At 42.6% G+C, this 24275-nt stretch overlaps 1 protein-coding gene across 1 annotated transcript; it reads right to left on the reverse strand.

Moving 5' to 3' along the window:
* Positions 1–10661: 10661 nt before the first annotated feature.
* On the reverse strand, positions 10662–11662 carry DPPA5 (developmental pluripotency associated 5; the record flags this gene model as incomplete). The annotated part of the gene is made up of 3 exons (XM_081296552.1): positions 11430–11662; positions 11162–11341; positions 10662–10720 (listed from the first exon to the last, which is right to left on the reverse strand). Exons 1-3 carry the CDS (start codon positions 11539–11541, stop codon positions 10662–10664), a joined length of 351 nt encoding a protein of 116 aa, XP_081152678.1. The 5' UTR covers positions 11542–11662.
* Between the last annotated feature and the right edge of the window lie 12613 nt (positions 11663–24275).

The raw sequence follows: 24275 nt of genomic DNA on the forward strand, positions 1-24275 counted from the left end.
CTTCTAGGATATCACAAAATAAGCCAAATTCATCTGTTGTTAATGATAAGATTTCAAGATCTTAGACAAGCAGGTCTGGTAGCACAAGCCTGTAATCCCAGCTGTTCAGAAGAGTGAAGCAGGAGAATCACCAAGTTGGAGGCCAGCATGGGCAACTTAGTTTAATTGTATAAAAGTAGTGTAAGCAGCTGGAGACATAGCTCAATGAGAGAGTACATGTATACCATGTACCGGGCCCTGGGTTTCATTCCCAACACTTTGGGGACACAGGGGTATGGGGGTGGGGGCGGTGACCAAAGAATCAATAAATGAATCCAAAGGAACAGTGGGGAGAAAGGGCAAAATGTTTAGAGAAAAACCAGGATCCTGCCTAATAGAAATGCAGAGAGAACTAAACATTTATTCTGGGTGGTTAGGTAAGTTACCTCCTGTGATGGTTTAGATATGAGAGGTCCCCAAAAAATCCCCAGTGCAAGACTGAGGTAAAATGATTGGGTTATGAATCCCTTAACCTAAACAGTGCATTTATCCATTTGAATGGATTAACTGGGTGGTGACTGTATGCAGGTAGGGTGACTGGAGGAGGTAGGTCACTGAGCGTGTGTCTTTGAGGTTTTTTGTTTTGTTTTGTTTTGTTTTATTTTGTTTTGTTTTGTTTTGTTTTTAGTACCAGAAATTTAACCCAGGTGTGCTTTACCTCTGAACCATAACCCCAGCCATTTTTTTTATTTTTTATCTTGAGACAGGGTATCACTAATTTGCATAAGGCCTTGCTAAATTGCTGAGGCTGGCCTCAAAAGTGATCCTCCAGTCTCAGCCTCTCTAGCCTCTGGAATTACAGGCATGAGCCACAGAACCCAACTTGGAGCCAAATCCTGAGCTGCTTTCCTCCTCCACACCCTTCCACCATGATGTTCTGCCTCACCTTGGTTCTCAGAGCCATCAAGTTGGCATCTATGGACTGAGAGCTCTGAAACTGTGAGCACCAAATAAACTTTTCCTCCTGTGATGTTCTTATCAAATTTTTTGGTCATAGCTACAAAAAAGAAAAAAAAAAGCTGACTAAAACAGCTCCTGCTTCAAACTCTTGGATGGCTTCCCACCTTAGTGAGGTCTGTAGGACTGGGTGGTCCTGCCTCCCTCAGGCTCCCATTGCCCCAACCATGCTTCTCTTCCACCAGTCCAGATCTTAAGTTGGTCTTGCTTAGTTTGTCCTCACCTGACTCTAACTGGTCATTTTTATCTCACCCAGCATTAACTTTCTCAGGAAGCTTCTGTCAGGTTGGTGGCTGTGACTTAGGAACAAAACACCAAGCAGCCTAATTCGAGGAAAGAAACATCAATCAGGCGCCAAAGGAAACGCCTGTCAATCAGCAGTATCTCCTGGCTAACACTTGTCAATCAGCAGGGTCTTCTGGCCAATCCTGGATTTTAGCCAGCTCCCGCCCACCACCAACTCCAGCAGGACAAGGGACTCTAAAAACACCTTTTCCTGCCCCAAGCCCTTCCATTCCTGCTGTAAGCCCCATAAAATTCCAGTCTGGTAGAGCCTCCACTCAGTTTCTCCTCAGACCCTTCTCCTGTCCACAATGTCAGTCTGATCCAGTTCTGCCTGAGAGTGAGTCTCAATAAAGCCTCATTCGAGGGTCCTTTTAAATCTGCCTCCTTTGGTGGCTACCGGTTGCCTGATCTCACAGATTCCTGTATAGGTCCCCCTGATTTTCCTGCCCAGGTCTAGTCTCCCACATTATACCCTCCCAAGCTTCTTGTCCAGTTTAGTACAGTCATCATTTCATGGATTCTTAGATCCACAGAATTCCCAACCAGGCTGGAAGCCCCCTGCAGGCTGGAGCCTGCCTGCCTGCCTACAGAGCCCATCTGAGAATGAGATAGGCATAGGCAACCTGCCAGGCTCTGCCACAGAGCATCCACAGTCAATAGGGAGTTTTCCACTTCCCCAATCCCACTGTGTCAACCCATCCCATGAGTAAAGTTTCCCGATGGCCTTCAAAAATTTACAGATTTTCAAAAAATTACATAATATTTAGTGCACTTCTCAGGAGGCTAAGGCAGAAAGATCAAAAGTTCAAAACCAGCCTTAGCAAAAGCAAGGTGCTAACCAACTCAGGGAGACCCTGTCTCTAAATAAAATACAAAATAGGGCTGGGGATATGGCTTGGTGGTCAAGTGCCCCTGAGTTCAATCTCTGGTACCTCCCACCCCCCCAAAAAAAGATTACATAATATTTAAATAGAAATATATAAATCCTGGGAAGGTGATATGATTGATGGGGCCTCAAGTTGCTTAACTATACAAAGGAAGTAATACTACTGTGTTGAGAATGTGCGGAGTTAAATGAAACGGTGGGCTCTTGTCATTATGATTAGCCTCTTTGGGTTTGGAGGATTTCACTTGACTCAATTTTCCTTTATTGGCTTTAAGTTTTCATGGACTTCATCCTTGTTTTATCTTCAAAACTCTTTAGTCCCTTTGTCTAACCCTCATTAGCTAGACCCCTTCATCTCCACAACAATGAGGTTTTTTGTTGTTTTTCTCATAATCTTTGCATTTAACCTTAGTGGAACAGAGATCAAGAAATTGAAATTCAAAAAAGGAGCCAGGTATGTTGGTACACTCACATAATCCCAGTTGATTGGGAGGCTAAGGCAGGAAGACCTCAAACTCCAGGCCAGCCTCTGCAATTTAGTGAGACCTAGTCTCACAATGAAAAATAAACAGGGTGGGCTGGGGATGTGGCTCAAGCCGTAGCGCTAGCCTGGCATGCATGCAGCCTGGGTTTGATCCTCAGCACCACATACAAACAAAGATGTTGTGTCTGCAGAAACTAAAAAATATTAAAAATTCTCTCTCTAAAAAATAAATAAATAAACAGGGTGATAATATAGCTCAGTGGTAGAGTGCTCCTTGGTCTATACACACACACACACACACACACTCTCTCCAAAACAAATACTGGTTTTAAATTTTCTTTTGAGGGGGTGGTGGGTAACTAGGGATTGAATTTAGGAGCACTCAGCCACTAAGCCACATTCCCAGCCCTATTTTGTATTTGATTTAGAGACAAGGTCTCACTGAGCTGCTTTGCACCTTGCTTTTGCTGAAGCTGGCTTAGAACTCGAATCCTCCTGCCTCAGTCTCCCAAGCCACTAGGATTATAGGCATGCACCACCACCCCTGGCTGGTTTTAACTTTCAAACTATTACTTCTGCAACTTTTCCTTTAATTTTTTTTTTTTTTGAGAGAGAGAGAGAGAGAGAGAGAGAGAGAGAATTTTTAATTTTTTTTTTGTTTGTTTTCGGGGGACACAACATCTTTGTTGGTATGTGGTGCTGAGGATCGAACCTGTGCTGCACGAATGCCAGGCAAGTGTGCTACTGCTTGAGCCACATCCCCAGCCCTAAAATATTCTTAAAGTCTTTTGTTGTTTTGTTTTTATTTTTTAGGGTTGAAAAGTCTTCAGTTTGCCATACGCATAGAATTTGTGGCATATTATTAAGTTTCCCACTTTGGCTACCTAACTGACAGATTCTCCTAAAATTGACTTAAAGGGCAAAATTAATTTTTGTTGTTCTGTGGTATTGGGGACTAAACCCAGGCTTCAGACCTCAGCATGCAAGGTCAGCTTTTATGTATTTGATTCACACTGCAGAATTAGAATTCAGAGCTGGGCATGGTGGTGCATGCCTGTAATCCTAGCAATGCAGGAGGCTGAACCAGGAGGACTGTAAATTCAAGGCTAACCTCAGCAATTTAGTAAGAACCTGTCTCAAAATTAAAAATTTAAGCTGGGTATGGTGGTGCACACCTGTAATCCCAGTGGCATGGGAGGCTAAGGCAAAGGACCGTGAGTTTGAGGCCATCGTCAGAAACTTAACAAAGCTCTAAGCAGCTCAGAGAGACCCTCTTTCTAAATAAAACATTTAAAAAGCTGAAGATGTGGCTTAGTAGTAAAGCATCCCTGGGTCCAATCCCTGGTACAAAAATTAATTAATTTTTAACAAATTAAAAGGACTCAGGATTTAGCTCAGTGGTAAAGAGCCCCTGGGTTCAATTCCCAGTACCACAGATAATAAAAAATAATTGGGCCAGGTGTGGTGGCACGTGCTTGTAATCACAGAAACTCGGGAGACTAAGGTGAGAGGATAGAAAGTTTGAGGCCAGCCTCAGCAACTTAATGAGGCCCTATGTAATTTAGCACAGCCTTGTCTCAAAAAAGGACTAGGGATGTGGCTCAGGGACTAAGCACTCCTCGGCTCAATCTCCAGTACAAATAAATAAATAAATAGGATTATTGGGTGAGGCAATGGGAAAATAGGCTATCATATATTACTGCTTGGAATAAAACCTTTTCAGCCCCTACTGAAGGCAAGTGGGTAATATCTAGCAAAATTATATTTTTGCCCATTGGACCAATAAATAATTCTCCCTCTGGTAATTAATCCTATAGACATACTTAGAAATTCATAAAACAATGTCAACTCAATGTATTCACCACATTTTGTAAAAGCAAAAGGTTGTGAATAACCCCAAAAGTCCCTTTGTTTAAAAAAAAGCCAACTAATTAAATGTAATATATGACTGTAAGAAAGAAGGACAATAATCTACATTTATAATTGCTTGTATTTGCATTAAAAACTAATTCTGAGCTGAGTATAGCAGCATACATCAGTAATCTCAGCTAGTCAGAAGGGTGAAAGATCTCAAGTTCAAGCACAGCCAGGGCAATACAACGAGACCACCATGGTTTCGAGGAGGGAGGGGGAAGGAAAAACAAAAACTTTAGGATGGCACACAGGAAAATAAAACTATTGTTGGGGAGTAGAAAACACATGAATATGAAATGAGATAGAATGGAGACTTTTCCATCACTTTAGGATTTTGATTTGTGTGAATGTAGTATTTATTTAAAAAGTAAGTAAAGCCAGGTGATTGATGCATACTGTAATCCCAGCAGCTTGGGAGACTGAAGCAGGAAGATGGCGTTCAAGGCCAGCCTCAGCAATTTATTGAGACTCTAAGCAACTTAGCAAGACCCTGTCTCAAAATAAAACATTAAAAAATGGCTGGGGATGTGGTTCAGTGGTTGAACACTCCTGGGTTCAGTCCCTGGTATCAAAAAATAAAACTAAATGTAAGTAAATTTAAATACTAAAAAGTGGAGAAAAAAATCAGTTTCACTTTTCCCACATCTCTATAAAATAATTGTATCTTTGATTTTGAAAAACAAGATAGGGCAGGGATTGTGGATTAGCAGTAGAGCACTCGCCTAGTATGTGTGAGGCCCTGGGTTCAATCCTTAGCGCCACATAGAAATAAATAAATAAAATAAAAGTATCATGTCCAACTACTTCTAAAAAAACAAATATTTAGGGCTGGGGATGTGGCTCAAGCGGTAATGTGCTCGCCTGGCATGCTCGGGGCACTGGGTTCAATCCTCAGCACCACATAAAATAAAATAAAGATGTTGTGTCCACCGAAAACTGAAAAACAAAATAATTCTCTGTCTCTCTTCTCTCTCTAAAAATAAATAAATAAATAAATTTTTTAAAAATTAAAAAAAAAAAGAAAAAGAAGATAAATGAATTTTTTTCCTATTTCGAGTATCAGGGGCATTTCTTGCTACATAAGGAATGCTTTTCATTCAAGTTTAGCAACAACCAGTGTTCCCCCTTTTCTGCTGTCCCTGTTGTTGACTCATTATATTTGCAACTGACAGATCTCCAGAAATACCCAGCCCAATACTATTCCATTAAAAAATGTGTCCAAAGCCACAGGAGTCCACAGGCAGCCTTTTCCCTAGAAACTGAAATGTCCTTGCCCATAGCCCACCTCTTTGCAACATGACCCAATCTGTGGACCCTGGCATTGCCTCTGATTGTATCTCAAGAGACCATATGACTTTCCTCCCCAGGAAGAATTTTGCAAGACAGACTAATCTTTTTATCAATTGTAACTTCTTACCACATAGCGCTAAAGCAAGATTTGTTCCTGACACTCCAAATAGAAAGAAATACATTATGTTCTTTCTAGCTGTAGGATTGTTGGTGCACTCCTGTAATCCCAGCAACTCAGGAAGCTAAGATGGGGATCTCAAGTTTGAGGTCAGCCTCAACAACTTATCGAGGTCTTGTCTCAAAAAAACTAAAATAAAAAGGGCTGGAGATGTAGCTCAACAGGGATGGAATTGTTTTGACAATTATTTTGTGGGGATTTGGGGGGAAATTAAAATGACTTTTTTCCTTCAAAATATGAAATGGCAGCCAGACTATGTGGTCCAGGACCTTCAGGCCAGAATTTTCAAGGATGAGGAGGGAGAGAGGGAAGTATCAAAAAGCCAGTGTAGTACATGACCAGAATCTTTCCCTCCATTCCAAATGAACCTGAATAGCATGACTAATCTGCCTGTCTCTCCAGTGACTCACAGGTTGTATGGCATCTGGTGACCCCCTAAAAATTACACATGCACCCAGCACTTTCAGCAGGACAGAAAACAATGCCTTACAAAACTTCAATAAGCCAGGTGTGGTGGCACATGTCTGTAATCCCAGAGACTCCTGAGGCTGAGGCAAGAGAATTACAAATTCAAAGTCAGCCTCAGCAATTTAACAAACCCTGTCTCAAAATAAAAAAAATAAAAAGGACTGGAGATGTGGCTCAGTTGTTAAGCACCCTAGGTTCAATGCCTGTTACAAAAAAAAAAAAAAAAAAGAGTTTAGTGATAGAAACCTTATAGGAAAGGACTAGAGGCTGGAGTCCTTCCTCTTTCAGACCTCCACAGTCCATGAAGTTTAGCTCCAATCTTGCACTGAAATAAGAATAGCCTGTTATTCATGAATTCAAGAAATATTCATTCAACATCTATTATGTCAGATATCTTTCTAAGACTTTACCAAGGCTTAAGATGATCTTAACTCATTTAATCCTCATTTCAACCCCACAAGAAATTTATAGATGGATAACTGAAGCTCAAAGGCTAACACAGTCTTGGTTAAGCTAACAAGTGACTGAGCCAAAATTCAAACTCAGGCAGCCTAGTAGGTGTTGTGTCTAATAACACTACTGTTACCTATTCTATATTGCTCCTTTTGTTTAAAATTAATATCCAGAACCTGGTATGGTGGTACACACCTATAATCCCAGCTACTCAGGAGACTTAGGCAAAAGGATCCCAAGTTTGAGATCAGCCTGGGAAACTTAGCAAGACCCTGTCTCAAAAAGAAATAAGAGGGCTGGTATTGTAGCTTGGTGGTAAAGTGCTGGCCTAGCATGAATGAGGCCCTGGGTTTGATTCTCAGCATCATATAAAAACAAATAAACAAAAGTTAAATTCTTTTAAAAAATGAAATAAGAATGTCTGTGATGTATCTCAGTAAGAGCACTAGCCTAATATGCCTGAGGCCCTGGGTTTGATTCCCAGTACCAAGGAAAAAAAAAGTTCAATATCCCTGCCTTACTAAATGTATATGCTAGTGAAGGAGAGACAAGAAAGAACAGCTAATGCTGTCATCAGGTTTACAAATGTCATAAAAATAAAGAGTCTGTGGAGGAGAGGTTAATATATATCACCTGAGGGAAAAGAGCAAAAGTATTTCAAAAATCTGAGGAAAATAACTATAGTGCTCTAATTAAAAAAAAAAAAAAAAGTTTAAAAAATCTAAGGAGGGGCCGGGGTACTGGCTCAGTGGTAGAGCACTTGCCTAGCATGTGTGAGGCACTGGGTTCGATTCTCAGCACCACATATAAATAAATAAAATAAAGGTCCATTGACAACTAAAAAATATTTTTAAAAAAATGTAAGGAAAAGGTGTTCTAAGCAAGAAAACAGCAAAACCAAAAGCTGTGAAGTAACAAACTTTGTGTTTTAAGGGCAGCAAGTGGATGGGTTAGAGCAGAGAGCAAAGGGATAAGAGTTTCTATTTGTCAGAGGTCAGATTATCTAGTACCTTATAAGTCAGGGTAAGGACTGTGGGTTAAGTTGAACAGACAACTATGAAAAGTTCTGAGGTCCCTTTTGGAAGAGGAGCCATGTAATTTACATTTTTAAAAACAAATTCAGCTGCTGTAGAACATACTGAGATGAACCAAAGGAAATTATCAAGCCAGGCATGGTAAACAACTCCTGTCATCTCAGAAATTTGGGAGGCTGAGTCAGGATGGCAAGTTCAAGGCCAACCTGAGCAACTTAGCAAGATCCTGTCTTCAAATTTGGAGGAAAAAAAAAAGGCTGGAAATGTAGCTCTGTGTTAGATTTCCCCTGGGTTCAATTCTCAGTACCCAAAACAACAAAACAAACAAAAAACCCATTATAAATTAGTAGTTGTGACAAATAGTATGGAACTGGAGATGGTGGTTATAGGAAGGACTCAAATTCTGGTTGTCAGCCTAGCTAGGTGTCTGTCAGTGGATGAACAGATAAAGAAAATGTGGTATATAAGTGGGACACAGTGGTTCACGTCTATAATCCCAGTGAGTCCTGAGGCTGAGGCAGGAGGATTGCAAGTTCAAAGCCAACCTCAGCAACTTAGTGAGACCCTGTCTCTAAATAAAAAATATAAAGGGCTGGGGATGTAGCTCATTAGTTAAGCACCCCTGGTTTTAATCCCTGGTACCAAAAAGAAAAAAATAAAGAAAATGTGATATACAAACACAACAGTTTTATCCAGCCATAAAGAGAATGATATTGTTATTTGCAGGAACATGGATGGAACTTGAGTACATTATTTATGTTGAATGAAATAAGCCAAGTTCAGAAGGTCAAAGTTCATATGTTTTCTCTCATGTGGAAGCTAGAAAGGAAAAAGTAGAAGGTAGGGGGAACCTCATGAAAATTGAGGAGCAATCAATAAAGGAAACGGGGAGGGGGAGGACAGGAGGTAGAGGAGAAAATTAGGGAATAATATTAGCCACATTATATTGTTATAGTGTGTGCATGTATGAATATGTAAACAGATCCACATTATGTAAAACTATAATGCACCAATAAAAAATATGGAAATAATCTGGTTTTGCTAGGTGCAATGGCACATGCCTATAACCCCAGCTACTTGGGAGGGTGAGGCAGGAGAATAGCAATTTCGAGGCCAGCCTCAGCAACTTAGTGAGGCTGTCTCAAAAAAATAAAAAGGGCTGGAAATGTGGCTCAAAAGGAAAGCACTCTGAGTTCAATTCCCAGTACCAAAAAGAAAATAAAAATCTGGCTGTTCTGTTTTTGTTTTTGTTTTGTTTTGTTTCTTTCAATAAGGCCAAATTGACTGGACATGTTCAAGGATTTCATATTTGGGGTGAGACATCAAGATCACTAATTTTTACCTTAACCACTGGATCAAAATGGTGGTGCCTTCAGTTACTGATGGCTCCCCCCTTTACAATTATTTTTTGGTACCAGGGACTGAACCCAAAGGGGCATTGAATCACATCCCCAGCCCTTTGAGACAAAGTTTTGCTTAGTTGCTTAAAGCCTCACTAAATTGCTGAGGCTATCTTTAAACCTACAATCCTCCTGCCTTAGCCTTCTGAGTCACTGGGATTACAAGAATGGGTCACCACCACTTATTTAAATTATCTGATAGACATGCTAGACTCCTCTTGCAGAAGATACTTCATCATTATACATGCTATTATCCTCAGAAATTGAGGAACTTGGGGGGTTAAACAACTGGCCTAAGATCATAGGGCCAGAGAACTCCCACAATTAGGATTCATTTTAGTTTGAGTATCAAACTCCTCTCTACCAAAGAAAACTATAGTACCTATTTTGGTTGTTCTTCTACCATCCAGAGTGAGCCTCACCTATGGCAACCAAACTTTCCTTTTGGGTGCCTAGTGAAGAACTGAAGTGTTCTTAAGAATTCCAATTCCTTTCTCATCTGTATAAAGCTGAATTTTTCACATGCATCAACCTAGGTAATATTTAACAGATTGAATGAAAATGAAAACCCAGCTGTCTTCTATTAAGAAATGCACAAGGATACAAACCTGCTACACTGAAGTTGGTCCTGGCTCTTCCATAGTTTTGTTTTCCAGAGCAGTTGCTTTTTATTTTATAGGTTATATTAGCCTATCTTAGGTTGTTTTTGAATGAGTCGAGGTCACTGCCTGATGAAATCATATATCCTGTGGGGGTTTTGTTTCACAGCTGCATCTCAGGACTCAATTCCTAGACCCTTTTGCCACTTGTCAAGTTGAGCTTGGACCTCATTCCAATTTGGTCCATATAGAATAAAGCTTAAGAACCACACTTCCACAGTGCATTGGATATCTAAGGTGTTACTTTCAATCCAGGAGCCACGATGTCAAGGAATATTATTTGAAACTTTATGAGGCCAGAGTTGTAGCTCAGTGGTAAAGCGCTTGCCTCCTATGGGTGAGGTACTGGGTTCCATCCTCAGCACCACATTAAAATAAAAATAAAGATATTGTTTCCATCTACAACTAAAAAACTACTTTAAAAAAAAACTTTATTCCTTCATTAGCAACCTTGGAAAGAGAAATTCACATCAGAACTCAGAGCAAGGCAAATACCCCCAAATATTTGCCTATAGAAGTCATAGCAGAATTTAAACCAAGCCAGACCCACTCTAACTCTGGCCACAGCCTCATCTCTACATCCTGGACCCAATCACATGGGCTGGAAACTGGCTTCACTTCATCCAGGGGCTTAGTTCCAGAGCATTCATGGCTTCCTCGAGTTTGAGCATTCCTAAACCAGAAAGAGCAACAGTGAGATAAGAATGTGAGCGCAAGGAGGGAGGGAGAGAGGGAGGATAACAGCCCTGACTGTTCTCTAAGTCCTTCAGGGTTGTCTTATGGACTTTCTGAACCAGGCGTTCTGGGCCTGAAATTCTAGGGACCCTCCAAAAACTAGGCCCGTTTTCTCACCCTCCAAGAAGTCTAGGGCAGGGGTGGAGTCTGAATTCAGATATGTCAGATAAGAAGACCAGCCTAGCCCCTCAATCTTCAAACTCCCAAAGAACTTCCAGGAACAGCCCAGACGCACTGGGCGCTCCCGGTGATAACAGAGGTTGTTTGGGGCAGCGAAGAAGAGAGAGGGAAGAAACAAAAAGGACTGCTGGAGGAAAGGGAAAGTGAGGCTCCCCCCTCGACTTCCCCGCCTCGAGCACTTTGTCAAGGCGTCTCTCACCTCGCTCCTGTCGCTGGCGGTGCCACTCAGCCAAGGACTGAAGCATCCATCTGGTCCGGAGCTTCGACAAATAGGAGCTATAAACCACGACCTCGGTGAATTCTGAAGATTCCAGAGTCTTCAGCTCGAGCATGGCCTTGCTCACCTGCTCGATGTAAGGGATCCGACATCCGCACGGGCCTGTTCGGGAAGGAAGTGAGCGCTCCATCCAGGCCGCGGAGACCGCGACGCTGGTGACCGGGCAGCGGGGCCAGGACTGGGCACTCACCGAACAGGGCTTCCAGCAGTCGCGTCGGGACCTGGAACACCTCTGGGTCTTTCAGGTCTTCGGGAACTTTCAGCCAGGGTGGGATATCTCTACGTTCCGCGAGCGCACCCATCTTGAGTCCTTAAAAATTACTCTCCAGCGAGTCCTAACAGTGCTGCCCGGAGCCGCGGCGCGGGCAGTGTCTCCGGCTGGGCGGCCCCGCCCCCGGCCTGCGGTCCAATCGCACCCTTCAGGCTCTCGGCCCGCCCCGCCCACCTTTTGGCCCCGCGGATTACAAACTCCTGGGCTTGGCACGTGGGTACCATACTCCTCCCGGCTCCCCGACCCAGCTGTCTCCTAGTTAATTAGGGTTTCCACCATCATTGATCGAGTCTTCTGCGCGGAAATACTGAAGGCTTGAGCTTGAGTAGGAAGAAGATGCTGTCTACTTTCCCCGCAGAAAACAAAAGGTTGGACATATTCCCAGAAAGTAAGAATGCAGGCTGGACGGTGCAAGGGCTACCCAAAAACTGCCGAATCAGTTCCTCCTGCCTCTCAGGTTCCAAATGAGGGTCGTTTCCCCTAGTTCCAAAGGAGCTTGTCCCGGTTCTTCATTGTGCAGGTGACTCAGGCAACTACCAGGAACTAAGCAATAATTCCTGCCATTTAACGAAGAGGAAATCGGGATTCGGAAATTCATTATCTTACTTGAAGGGACCAGAAGGTGCTCGAAAATACTCCCACAGTCCCATTCTTTGAGGCCTCTGTTACCTGTTCTGGAGCTTTTTGAACTGACTTGTTTCAAAGTTCACTAGGGCCCTACCCGGCCACTCAGCCCAAATGGGTGAGGGCTTCCTAAGTTAACTTGATTTACTCGTTTTTATTTTTTTATTTACTTTTGGTATTCGGGATTGAACCAAGGGACATTTCATCACTGAGCTACATTACCAGTCCTTTTTTTTAAATTTATATTTATTTATTTATTTTTATTTATTTTGAGACAAGGTCTTGCCTAATAACTTAGGACATCGCTAAATTGAACTGCTGAGGCTGACCTTGAACTTCCGATCCTCCTCCTTCCTTGGAATTACAGGCAAGCACGCTGCTACTGTAAAATACCAATGAACAGGTGGTCACAGAAGCTCATGCCTGAAATCCCAGCAGTCTGGTAGGAACTTGTAACACCATTGGCAACTTTAGGGAGACCCTGTCTCAAAAGATTAAAAGAGCTGGGGATGAAGCTTAGTCTCTGGGTTCCATCCCCAGTACCAGTGGGAAAAGAAAACAGAAAAACAGTAGGTTGTTTTACAGGCCACTGTGTAATCTATCTAGAAAAGGATCATCAACAGCTGAAACTATCAGATGAAAGTTATTGAAGACTAGATATTTAAAAGATCTGGAAGTCCTAGCCCTCAAATTATGAGTTACAAAGAAGAAAAATCATTCCTTTATAATACCTAGAGAGCACCACCATAACCAAAGTTAACATCATCAGTAATGGGGCAAATGGATGACTGGTCAATGTCATCAAAACAAAAAATCAGAAGACTGCTATTAACAGACTAAAGACAACTAAATGATCTGTATGATTCAAGTAATCTTGGATCGGAACATTTCAGAACAATGAAGAAAATTTGAACATGGACTAAATTGCAAAGTTGTGTTTTATTAATGTTTAGAAATTTCTAGAGTGTATACAACTTATACAAGATAAAGTCCTTGTTCTCAGGAGACTCATACTGATAAAAAGTAATTTGTTATATCTGCAGTTTATTTATTTGTTTGTTTGTTTTTAGTACTGGGGATTGAATGCAGGGGTGCTTTACCACTGAGTTATATCCCCAGTGTTTTATTTTTTATTTAAGATGGGGACTCACTAAGTTGCTTAAGGTCTGGCCAAGTTGCTGGAGCTAGCCTCAAAACAGCCTCAAATCCTCCTCCTCAGCCTTCACAGTTGCTGGAATTACAGGCAATAGCCATTGGGCCTGACATATCTGCAGTTAAATGACAAATATTAAACCCCCTTTAAAAAAAAAAACTCCAGAATTTTATATGTATATAGAGAGAGCCAATGTGACAAACATTAACAGTTGGGTCTAGCTGACAATTTTTTTTCTATAGTCTCTCATCCTTTCTGTAATTTTATTAATAAAATTCAGAAGATGAAGTATTATAGTGTGTTGAGTAGCTAATAAAAAGAAACTTTTCCAGGGGAGAAAATGTAATACATCTCTTCAAAAAGGACTTCTATTACACTTTCTAAGTTATCTTCATCTCCCATTCCTTTGATTGCAAGTTCAATGTAACATTTTTTAAATTTTTTTAGTTATACATAAGCACAATATCTTTACTTTATTTTTATGTGGTGCTGAGGATCAAACCCAATGCCTCACATGTGTAAGGCAAGCGCTCTGCCACTGAGCCACAATCCCAGCCCTCAATGTAACATTTTTTTAAAGCACATGCAGAGATAACTAGGGGTGTAGCTCAGTGGTAGAGTGCTTGCATAGCACATGTAAGGATTGTGTTCTTCACAAGCATGGCGGCGGGTGGGGGATTGTGGGGACGTGGGAAAGCATATTAAAAGGTACTGGAAACTGAAACATAGGAAGCTGCGCCATCTTATCCACCATAGACTCCCTCTCTTCCACGTGGAGTATTTAGGTTGCTGGGAGGCACTTGGAGAGCCTCTGACCCAGGCCTAAGTGGCTAATCAGGTAAACCCTAGGTAAGCCTAACCAGAGGTGCCAGAGACCTCCAAGACATTCCCATCTCGCCTCTGGGGGTCCTCAAGGGGCCCTTTGAATCCCAGTCTGGGATTCAAAGGCTTCCAGCCACTACAAAGGTAGATGCTAGGCCAAAGAGATCCGGGATAGGATGGTTTAAGCCAACCATCAGGCGGTCAGGCTCTCCAATGTGGGATGGTCATACATCAGCCTTTGGTCCAGAGCACCAACCAGGAACAACTGCAGAATGCTTCTGCCATGTACAAAATCGTTGCCTTAGAAAAAGTTGTCCTGACAACACTCATTACACCCCTCGCCATTTCTTCAGGAAAAGCCTGCTGATTCCCCATGCCCAGGTCAGTAGAGACATCTCAGACACCACAAGTGGGTCGTTCTTCTTCCCCTGTCCCTCCACCCGCTGTGCCTTAGAGTTCATCTCCCGTCCGTCCGTTCCAATTGTCGGTCAACCGGTACCCAGAAGCGGGTCAAAATCCTGGTGAACTGCACTCTTGCTCCTAGAAACAAACAAGTAACAAAGCTGAGCTTCCATCAGTCCACTCCGCCACTTTGGCTTCCATCTGAAGTCTCCACACGGATCTGGAGAAATTAACTGCTTTCATCAGAACCGTTAAAACTCAAACGCAACTGGGCACAGAGGCGCATCCCTGTATGCCTCAGTTATGCAGGAGGCAGAGGCAGGTGGATCATTTAAATCCTGGACAACATAGCGTGACCCTGTGTAAAAACAAAACAAAGGGGGAAGTGTGCTGGGGACTGATATTGGCTAAATTGTATTGTTATATTGTATGCATTTGACGAATACATAACACCAAATCTCATCATTATGTACAACTATAATGCACCAATAAAAAATGTGGGGGAGGCAGGCGACGTGTCCCACGCCTGTGTCCCCAGCGGCTGAGGCAGGAGGATGGTGAGTTCAAAGCCAGCCTCAGCAACAGCAAAGCACTAAGCAATTCAGTGAGACCCGGTCTCTAAATAAAATACAGAATAGGCTGGGGATGTGGGGGGGGGGACAAAACAGGAGGAGCGCAAATTCACGGCCAACATGGGCAATTTTAGGAAAACCTGTCTCAAAAATTGTTTTAAAACAGCTGAGGATGTAGCTGAGTGGTGGGGTGCTTGCCTAGCACCCCTGAGGCCCTAGATTCAATGGAGGGGAAGAAAGAGGCAGGGTGAAGAAGGAGAAGAAGACGATCACATCACAGGGAGTGCACATGACTCAATCATGGGAGCAGGAAATCTACGTGTGTCTCCGCTGGGAAATAGGGATCAAAGTAAAGGCAATTTCGCTTCCTAGCTCCTGGGAGGCGGCACATGGAAGTTCCCCCTGGGTCTAGCCCCTCGGCAGGGCCGTCGAGAGTACAGGAACTGTTGTGTTGAAGACGTTTCCAGGACTCAGAGTTCACCCAGGAAGCAATTACCCTGCGGTTCCGCGGTTCCCTCAGGCCACCACCTGCAGCACCAGAACCACTAGACTTGCTTCCTGATGGGAAGCATCAACCAGGTAGTCTTCTACTTTCAAGTCCAGAAGCCAGAGAAATACAATTCCCAGGCCAGACTTGGGAACGGCAGAGACTGGCCTAGGCTGGCCTCAAACTTGTGATCCACCGAGAGTAGCTGGGATTGAGAGTAGCTGGGATTACAGGCTGCGCCACCACACCCGGTATAGACTAGATTGCTTTAAAATAAGATTTATATAGCTACAGCTATTGTTAAACTGTGTGGTATTAACAAAAGGATAGACACAGATCGATGGAAAAAAACAAAGAACCCAGAACCAACCCCACAAATATTCCTGATTCTTGATAAAGGAGCAAAAGAAATTCAATAGAGGAGAGATAGTCTTTTCATTAAATGATATTGGGGCAATGGAACAGCAATAAACAAAAATAAAAAATATTGAACCTCAGTGCATATCTCATTCCCTAAACAAAAATTAACTCAGGTTGATCTCATTGCTTAAATGTTAATTGCATTAATTATAAAGGCTTTAGGGTCTAAGAAAAAAATTAGGATTTAGAGCTAACGAAAGAACGAATATATATATATATATATATATATATATATATATGTATATATATATATGATTATATATCTCATGTGTATATCCAGGGGCCCTTAAGCACTGAGCTACATCTTCAACCCCACCCTCTTTTTTGTTTGTTTGGGGTTTTTTTGTTTGTTTGTTTGTTTGTTTTGTTTTGTTGTTGCTTGGGGGTTTTTTGTTTGTTTTTTTGTTTGTTTTGATGGAGTTTCCCTAAATTGCTGAGGCTTGCTATACTCCTGCCTCAGCCTCTCCAGTGATTATAGGTGTTTGCCACCACGCCCAACAGAATTCCTAGATTTGTCACCAAAAGCATTATCCATTTTTTAAAAAATTAATTAATTAGATCGCATCTAAAGTAATAAAAATTAAAAATGCATCCCGGACACTCAGGAAGCTGAGGCGCGCGCGCGCGCGCGCACACACACACACACACACACACACACACACACACAAATTGCTTTGTGGAGGTTCTGTTTAAGTAAACGATTGTTTTCTTCCAGTAACGGAACTGCCCGTGGAATAGCACTTTCATCCGTGACTGGTCTAGAACGGTCATTTTCCCTCCATAAAGGGAGGAAGGCCATGCCCATCATTGAGGCCCGCGTTCAGCAGAAAGACCGAGAGTCTGCAACGTTTTCGCTGAGAATTCCCCTACTATGAAAGGAATGTGGGCCCCCGTTTTTCCTTAAAAATGCGCCAACTATCTTCCAGAACAAACTTACGCCCAGGAGAGGAGCACTTTCCGACCCCAGCCTTTCTGGCTGCTTGGGTAAGAGTCCGCTGCAACATGCACCTTCACGCCAGCGATGTTGTGCGCCCTCGCAACGGTTTATTCTCACCGGAGTCAGGGACCTCCCGCAGAAGCCCAGTTTTGAAGACCCTGGAAGCTATCCGCCTCAATTCACAATTCCTGGCCAGAAGTGGTTCACTATACACTGTCCCTCTTTATGGATTTAGGCTTTTTACAAGCTGCATCTTGTCACTTCCCTCACTCTTCCCGCTAAGGAATATAATGTGCCTTTAGGAAAATTTGCAAATTACAGGGTTCTTCTGGGAGAGGAGCTCAGTCTACAGGGAAGATTCTTCTAAATTCAGGAGCTGGGCATGATGGTGCCAGCTGCTTAGGAGGCTGAGGCAGGAGGATTGCAAGTTCAAACCCAACCTTGGCAATTTAGCAAGGACCTAAGCAATTTAGTGAGACCTTGTCTCAAAATAAATAGAAAGTGCTGAGGATGGAACTCAGTGATAAAGCACCTCTGGTATCAATTCCCAGTAACCGCCTCCCCCCAATATATATATGGAGGAATTCTTGCCAGGGGGAAGAGGATTGTTTGGAAATGCTGCACACAGGATACTGTAGCCTTTCCATTTATGTCAAGTGATCCTGGATAAAACCCACTCTCAATCCTCCAAGTATGCAGTGTGTCAACTCCCTTCTTGGTTCCCACCACTTAGTGGTTACTGATGCCTGCCTTATTCCCTCTCTACTCCCAGAGCCTGGTTTCTGTTAAATTGGCTGCTTCTCCACATATCTCAATATTTTCTTGCAAAAGGAGATTTTTGTGGGGAAAGCAAGAGGCAGAATTTCAGTTTTACTTTGAGACATTTAAAAGGTTAACACCTTTTTTTTATCCTTTGCAATGTTAGAGATCAAACCCAAGGCCTCACACAAGCTAGGCAAATGTTCAACCACTGAGCTATATCCCAACCCCTGAAATCTTTATTACCAATTGTATGTTGGTTGTAATAGCCACACTACCCAAATCGATTTGCAGAATCTTTAGAATCCAGTTGAAATATTATCCTAGATGACAACCTAGAAAGTCTCAACATTTCATGGGCTCTGTTTGCCACCTAACCTCACAGACATTTTTCACTACATTTTTTTTCAAAGAAGGAGCACTTAAAAGTATACCTATTAGTTTTGTCCAAAAATAAATTGCAAATTTTCTTATTATAATATTAGCAGTAAGACTAATGATATATAAATTGGTTCAATCTCAATGGGACACCATTTGGCGACTTTTTTCTTTTTTTCTTTTCTTTTTTTTTTTTTTTTTTTTTTTTTTTGTACCAGGGATTAAACTCAGAGGCACTCAACCACTGAGCCACATCCAGCAGCCCTATTTTGTATTTTATTTATAGACAAGGTCTCCCCGACTTGCTTAGATGCCTGGATGTTACTGAGGCTGGCTTTGAACTCCCAATCCTTCTGCCCCTGGTATTACAGGCATTTGCCACCACACCCATCTTGGCAACCTCTTCTCAATAGAAAAGAAACAAAGCCTTTGACCTAGCAAGTCTACATTTAGAATTTTATCCTATAGTTATACCCTCACACATAAGAAATTACATGCCCAAGGATATTTACTGAAATAGCATTACTTTTTAAAAGTACAAAATAGAACACAAGGTAAGTATTCATGAAAAATATATATTTTAAAAGCACTGAAGAGGAAGACAAACTGTATAAGACTTATGAAATTTGTATTTTAGTGGGAGAAATAAAAATGGTAAGTAAATTTGTAGTATCTTATGAAGTAACTGCCAAATTGAACAATACTTAAGATACATTATTGAGGGGAGAAATGGTGGAAACTGTGTATATTGTATGCTATCTTTTATGTTAGAAGTATGTGTTTGTTCTGAAGAAATTGACAAGGACGCTGGAAGGAGAAAAAACCTCTATCTGCATGGATTAGATGAAACATATTGTTAAATTGGCCATACTACCCAAAGTGATCTACAGATGCAATGCAATCCCCATCAAAATTACTAATGACATTGTTTGCAGAACTAGAAAAAATAATTCTAAAATTCATATGGAAGCACAAAGACCTTGCATATGCAGAGCAATGCTGGAGGCATTACAATACCTGATTTCAAAACATAGCATAGAAGCAGGATGTGGTGACCCATGGCTGTAATTCCAGCTTGGGAAAGCTGAGGCAAGAGGATCTCAAGCTCATAGGTCTGCCTGGGCAGTTTAGGGAGACACTGTCTTAAACTACAAATTAAAAGGCGGGGGTAGTAATGTAGTTCAGTTGTAGAGTGCCCTGGGTTCAATTCCCAGTACCACCATAAATCAATCTGCCATGTTATATTCATTTTTTTTTCCAGTGCTTGGAATGGAGCCAGAGTCTCACACTTGCATGCTTTCTACCATTGAGCTGCACTCCAGTCTACGTGTACTCTGCTGAGCAGACAGCTTTTTTTTCTACTGATATCTTCTATGTTCAGGGAAAATCAGCTCTTCCTCTGCTTCCACCAAAGTCTGGTTTCTGGTCTCCAATCACCGGGGGTCTCCACTGTCCCCATCTGAAGGGTCAATAAAACCATAGCTAGGATTAGGGAATGGTTGAAGATACAGTCAACAAAGAGGGGAACCAGCCAGGCCTCAGAGTCTGTCCCACTTCTACCTATCCCCAGGTGGAATTGTCTGGGTTTTTTCTGTAAAACACCTGCTGTGATGATCACCTACATTCTGCAACTTATCCTGCAACCACCATCTTAGAGCCTAGTTGTAAAGTGTCTGCTTGGTTTAGGGTGCCCCCACCACTAAGAGTGGGAGACAGGGCTGGGGTTGTGGCTCAGTGGTAGAGTACTTGCCTCGAACATGTGAGGTACTGGGAAATAAATAAATAAATATACTGTATCCATCTACAACTAAGATAATTTAAAAAAAAAAAAAGAGGGGAAGGGGCTTGGGATGTGGCTCAAGCGGTAGCGCGCTTGCCTGGCATGCGTGAGGCCCGGTTCTATCCTCAGCACCACATACAAACAAAGATGTTGTGTCTGCCAAAAACTAAAAAAAATAAATAAATAAATATTAAAATTCTCTCTCTCTCTCTCTCTCTCTCTCTCTCTCTCTCTCTCTCTCTCAGAAAAAGAGAGGGGAAGACAAACACTACTTGCTTGTGCAGTACAAAACTTTTAAAAAAAAAAAAAAAGGTTTTCTTCTAACCTCAAATAATGAAGGGAAACATGAATAAAATGCTTGTGCCCAAAGACCAGAGTAAGGAAATGGAGGGGCAGTAAGAAAAAACATTGGCCACACTACTGCAGCATTAAGTATCAAGGCAAGGTAGAAACAGTTGATCAGCACACAGCTTCAGCTGGGTCCTGCCTCAGGAGACCAGCTCTGACTACACCTCCAGAGTCTGTTCACAGTTGCCAGTAACAGCACTCTGGCTCCAGGGTCAATTATCAAATTGGTTTCACGTTGGGTCAGCTTTGGAAACACCTCTTGTTTAGGACTCACTGTCTCAACAGAAATGGGATGGGAGAGAGGCATCCCATTCCTCTCCTAAATGGACCATATCCAACTAATGGGATGGGGTGGGGACAGAGGCCTGGGCAGCTGTCCAGAATTTTGGGTGCATCATAAGGACCTAGAACATGGGCCAATTTGGCCCTTTGTGGTACAGGTTGAGTGGAGGGTATGTGGGATCCAGGTCAAATTCCTGTCTTCTCCTTGCTTTACCTTCCATCCTTGAAAGCTGCCATCTGCTCCCTGTGCCCCATACCCTGTTACCTGAGACTGGCTTTGAGGGCATAGTCATGAATAGTCTGTGGTGCTTCTTCAGTTTCACCTGGAAAATGGTTTTGGAACAACAGCTCCAAGAGAAGCAGAGATCTATCATAAGTGGGTAGGAGGATTTCCAGAACCCCCAGGATTGTGGGTGGGACTCTACCCACAGTCACTCAAGGAGGGGACCAAAAAAAAAGCACCTAGATGAAAAGACCTAATGATACTGCATAGGAGCTCTCAAGCAATGGTCCTCTTGTGAATGTAGAGACAGACTAACATCCTCAGAGTTTCCAGTTGGTTTTTGTTTTTGTTTTTGTTTTTGTTTTGTTTTGTTCAACTCCCAAGCCTTCATGATTAGGAGATAATATAAGAGCAAAGAGATGAAAAAGAAGAATATCAGTCAAGAGGAACCAGCTTTTCTTTTCTGGATCTGGGGATGGAACTCAGGGGTGCTCTACCACTGAACCACACCCCCAACCCTTTCTATTTTTTGAGACAGGAGCTCTCTAGTAGCCCTGGCTGGCCTCAAACTCAAAATTCTCCTGCCTCTGCCTTTTAAGTGGCTGGAAATTATGCATCACTTTGTAGGCTCAAATAGCCAACTTTTTTTTTTTTTTTTGCACTAGAGATTGAACAAAGGGGTGCTTAATCACTGAGCCACATCCCCAGCCTTTTTTTTTTTTTTTTTTTTTTTTTTTTTGAGAGAGAGGGTCTCTCGCTAAGTTGCTGAGGCTGGCTTTGAACTTGCCATCCTGCCTCAGCCTCCCCAGCAGCTGGGATTATAAATGTATACTACTGTACCCAGCTAAGAGGGTCAACTAACTTTTGAGTAACAGAATTCTAGAAAGAAAAAAAAAACAGAATGGCCTAAAATTCTCAAAAGGATTACTGCGAGTTAGGGGAAAATCAAAGCATGACACTTTCTTTTTATTTATTTACTTATTTATTTTTGGTGGTGCTGGGGATTGAACCCAAGGCCTTGTACATGGGAGGTAAGAACTCCACCAACTGAGCTATATCCCCAGCCAAAGCATGAAATTTTGAAGGAATTTTTTTCCTTTTGGGGTGGTGGGGTACTATAGATTTAACCCAGGGACAATTTACCACTGAGCTACATCCTCAGCCTTTTTTATTTTGAGACAGGTTCTTGATAAGTTGCAGAGACTGGCCTCAAACTTGTGGTCCTCCTGTTTTAACCTCCCAAGTCACTGGAATTACAGGCATGCACCACTGTGCCTGGCAATAGAAAAGTTTATTTCTAATGAAGAAGAATTCTATGGCTATTTTGATGAATAACTGAAGTACAATAAACTGCTTACATTAAAATGTGTACAATTCATTACTTTTGACACATACAAATATACCAATTACTGTAATCAAGACAATGCACATTTCCATCATCCTTAAGAGTTTTCTACTACTTCTTTCCACTCTATACGTTTCTCCATATCCATTCCCAGGCAGTTGCTCGCTGGTTTCTGCACTATATATTAGTCTCCATCAGTTAGAATTTTTAACACAAACTACAATTCTAATTCTCTTAAATATTTCAACTCTATTTTGAAGTTTCAGGAAGGAAAGATAATCTACATACACCAAAACACACATGCACACAAAAGAATAACATGCCTACAATTTTAAGTATCCTCTTACAACAACTAAGGAACAATTTATCATTGTGGTATAAGAAATAGATTTCAGACTAGAAATTTTCGTGCAAATGATAGATTAGATTCTTGTGGGTAACACTGACAGTACATCAAATTTCGATTTTCAGTTGTATGTCAATGTCTCCATCATCTCTAGGTGGGATGATTATGGTTGTAGAGCCCAGATCCTAGAGTTTCTGTTATATGATCACCTAATTGTTCTGCCTACCCACAGAAGTTTATTACTCCATCATTTAATGTTTTGTTTTGTTTTTAAACAGGATCTTGCTAAGTTGCTGTTGTCTTGAATTTGAAATCCTCACCTCCTGAATAGCTGGGATTACAGGTCACCACACCTGGCCTTTTGACTCTTAATTCATATTCTGTTTAGATTTCAAGACTTTTGATCCTATTAGATAGTTGCAATTTCTTAAGTGTTTCTTTGAATTACAGAGTTCCCACAGAGAATACAAGAAGCAGACTGACAATTCTAGGAATCTCTTCCCTCTGGGTTTGGGCATTACACCCCTCCTACTGACACCAGAATCATAACTTCATCTCTTGAATAACAGTTAATAAACAGTGCTTTAAGTGGAACAGGAAAATAAACAGAAATAATGTTGTTTAGAGAATGGAGACACTAGAAAAGTTTCAAGCACTTCCCCTTCTAGTATCCAAACCGCGTGAATCATCTGTTGTTGGGCTGTATTAAAGGTACGCACGCAACCCTTGCCTGTGCTCTGCTGTCTCAAAAAGATAGGAGAAGAATCTAGAAATGTGGTGGCCAGAAGGAGAGAACTCGGTGGCCAAAGGTCAGAAGGATGTGGAGGTTTGAATTTAGTCCTTTAAGTAAATATTAGTCCCACAAGAATCGGTACGTTTTTTCCGTAAGAGATTTTGTACAGACGTTGGTTCTCTCCTACGCCACTGGAACTGTCCTCACTTTCCTGAGTCCCAGATTGGATGTCCCAAGTCCAGAGCCCGGCTTTCCCTCCAGGCGCGCGAGAAGAGCGCGGATCCAGAAAGCCCAGGTACCAGGGCTTTCGCCTGGGGTGGAGAAGTGGGAAGCGAGGCCTGGGATCCAATGAGAAGAGCTCGATTGGGAGGGGCTAGCCGAAAGCCCTTGAAATAAGACTCCTGGGAGAGCCGCAGCTCCTTCCAGCTATCTCCAGCACAGACTTAGGATCTCCTCGGACACTTTCGCCCGCCCCTAACTCGTGCGGCATGGCCACTTCCAAGAAGTTTCACACGCTTGTGGAAGTGCAACAAAAAGGAGGAAAAATTTTTGAGGTCCTGGGAGACCCCACCGAGGTACCTAGCTGGTTCCACTCCCAATACCTAAAGTGTCCGAGAGTGGTGTCCCTGGAGGCCTGGCTGGTGGAAGCAATGTTCGGTGAGTGGGCCAGGAAGGGACGGGCGATGGAGCCTCCTTTCCTGCCACTTCTACCTACGCCCCTCACAGTCCCAGCGCGTCCCAGGGACAGGCTCTCCAGGAACCCAGATCCCAAGTTCTTGCCCCAGCGCGGCCTTCGCCCACCACCTCCCCCTCCCAAGCCCGGTGAGTCATTTGTACCCTCTCGACCTCCCTGCGCAGGCCCGGACGGAGAGAAAATCCCGCATGTCGAGTGTGTGACCCACACCGTGCTTCACGTGAATCGGTGGAATCCTGAAGGCGATGCTAAGATCTTGATATTTGGGAGGCCTAATTTCCAACTGGAGGTATTCGAGATGATCGGACACCTGGCTAACTACTTCCGCCTGCGCCGCGGGGTGCTAAGTACGTGGGGCCCGGGAATCGGGAGGACCATCCCCTACAAAGCCCCTCTACTTGGGAGGGACCTGAAGTTTTCTGAGAACCAGGGTGACAGTCTCGCCCTCTCGGTCGGGCCG

The sequence above is a fragment of the Spermophilus citellus genome, assembly GCF_964194105.1.
Source record: "Spermophilus citellus genome assembly, chromosome: 5".
Classification (NCBI taxonomy): Eukaryota; Metazoa; Chordata; class Mammalia; order Rodentia; family Sciuridae; genus Spermophilus; species Spermophilus citellus.